The sequence below is a fragment of the Zophobas morio genome, unplaced genomic scaffold (assembly GCF_036711695.1).
Source record: "Zophobas morio isolate AGI-343-1 ecotype UQ-CSIRO unplaced genomic scaffold, CSIRO_AGI_Zmor_V1 ptg000012l, whole genome shotgun sequence".
Taxonomy (NCBI): domain Eukaryota; kingdom Metazoa; phylum Arthropoda; class Insecta; order Coleoptera; family Tenebrionidae; genus Zophobas; species Zophobas morio.
In genome coordinates this window covers 19505219-19506532 of record NW_026972117.1, presented here as the reverse complement: position 1 = coordinate 19506532, position 1314 = coordinate 19505219, and the positions used below count along the sequence as shown (strand labels likewise).

Sequence of the window (1314 nt, the reverse complement as noted above, 5' to 3'; positions counted from 1 at the left end):
GGACGTGACACAACCAGTTTACCATCTACTCAAGATAGGGTTCACATAGTGCTCTTGTAGGACTAGACCGATGCTTTTGAAGGTCGTTTTATAGAACGCTCCTTCAATATCCAAGAACATTCCTAAGGTGGAGAATGTGTTCTCCATTGCCTACTCTATACGGTTTACAACTGTGTGTAAGGCCGTATCCGTGGATCTTCCTTAGATGTAGGCATGTTGGTTCGGATGTAGAGGTTGCTTGCTTAAAACGATCTCCCGAATCTCTTTTTCGCTTGGTCTTTTTAACGTTTTCAGCAAGAATGATGTTAAGCTAATTGCTCTATAGGACTTAGCCACGGTGTAATCTTGTTGTCCTGGCTTAGGTACTACTTTTCGCGATGCATTCGCTATGTAGTTGAAAGCATTGGCAACAAGATAGGGCGTAGTCTGCTCATTCCCCCCTGCAGGAGGGCGGAATAGATACCGTCCACTCCCGGAGATTTATATGGGGAAAAGCTGTCAACTGCCCACTCCAGTGTTGCCTCCATGACTACCTTTGCCGCCAACGCTCAGTTCTTCGGGGAAGGTTGAGTACCGGCTACATCCATTTTGGAATAGGAGATAGTCCTTTTGGTGCCTGGAAACATAGTCTGCAGCAAAAGTTCTGCGGACTCTTCTAAGGTGGCTGTAAAAGTATCATCTTCTTTCTTTAGGAAACCTGGTTGATATGAGTAGTCCTTCGACAAAACTCTCTTCAGCCTTGCGGCCGAAGCAGTCGACGTTATGTCGCTGCAGGAGGATCTCCACGTTTCCCGTTTCCTCTTTCTTAATTCTTTCTTAAACTCTTTGCGGTGCTCTTTAAAGGCTTCCCAGTCCTCAATTTTCTTAGTGTTTTTTGCTCTATTGAAAAGTTTTCTTAGCCCCGATTGAAGTAGGCTGAGCCTTCGGTTCCGCCATGATGTACCTTTTCCCAGGTCTTCCTTCTTTAGGGGGCAACTTTTCTCATAAGCTGACATTAGAGACTCGTTGATAATGGTCAGAGTTTTCTTTATGTGTTCTGTCGATTTATATTCTATTGCTATCGACTGTACACAGGTCCAGTTTTTCGTTGTATAAAGCCCAGTTTGTCAGCCTAGGGTTCCTTGACGTCTTTCTTTGTCCCTAAGTCTATACATTTTGACGTATACATAAACCATCTATGGTCTGACAGTGACGCCTCTTTAGAGACGTGCCAATAAAATACTGCTGTAGTTGGTTTTTGAATCCATGTAGAGTTTTTACCGAAGACATCCAGATTTCAAAAAATCAAAATCATTTAACAACACTTTCCAATTT

The 1314-nt window shown here is 43.3% G+C and overlaps 1 protein-coding gene across 1 annotated transcript; it reads right to left on the bottom strand.

The window, feature by feature from the left end:
* Nucleotides 1–201: 201 nt before the first annotated feature.
* LOC135128204 (uncharacterized) lies at nt 202–995 on the bottom strand. Its single transcript, XM_064055098.1, has 2 exons — nt 575–995; nt 202–440 (listed from the first exon to the last, which is right to left on the bottom strand). Exons 1-2 carry the CDS (start codon nt 993–995, stop codon nt 202–204), a joined length of 660 nt encoding a protein of 219 aa, XP_063911168.1.
* Nucleotides 996–1314: the final 319 nt, after the last annotated feature.

What these genes read in the sequence shown, in the direction of transcription:
- LOC135128204 (XM_064055098.1), bottom strand. Translation starts at nt 995, where the DNA reads ATGTCAGCTTATGAGAAAAGTTGCCCCCTAAAGAAGGAAGACCTGGGA. An exon ending in TTCCAAAATGGATGTAGCCG is followed by an intron (nt 441 to 574) that starts GTACTCAACCTT and finishes GCCCTCCTGCAG; the next exon opens with GGGGGAATGAGCAGACTACG.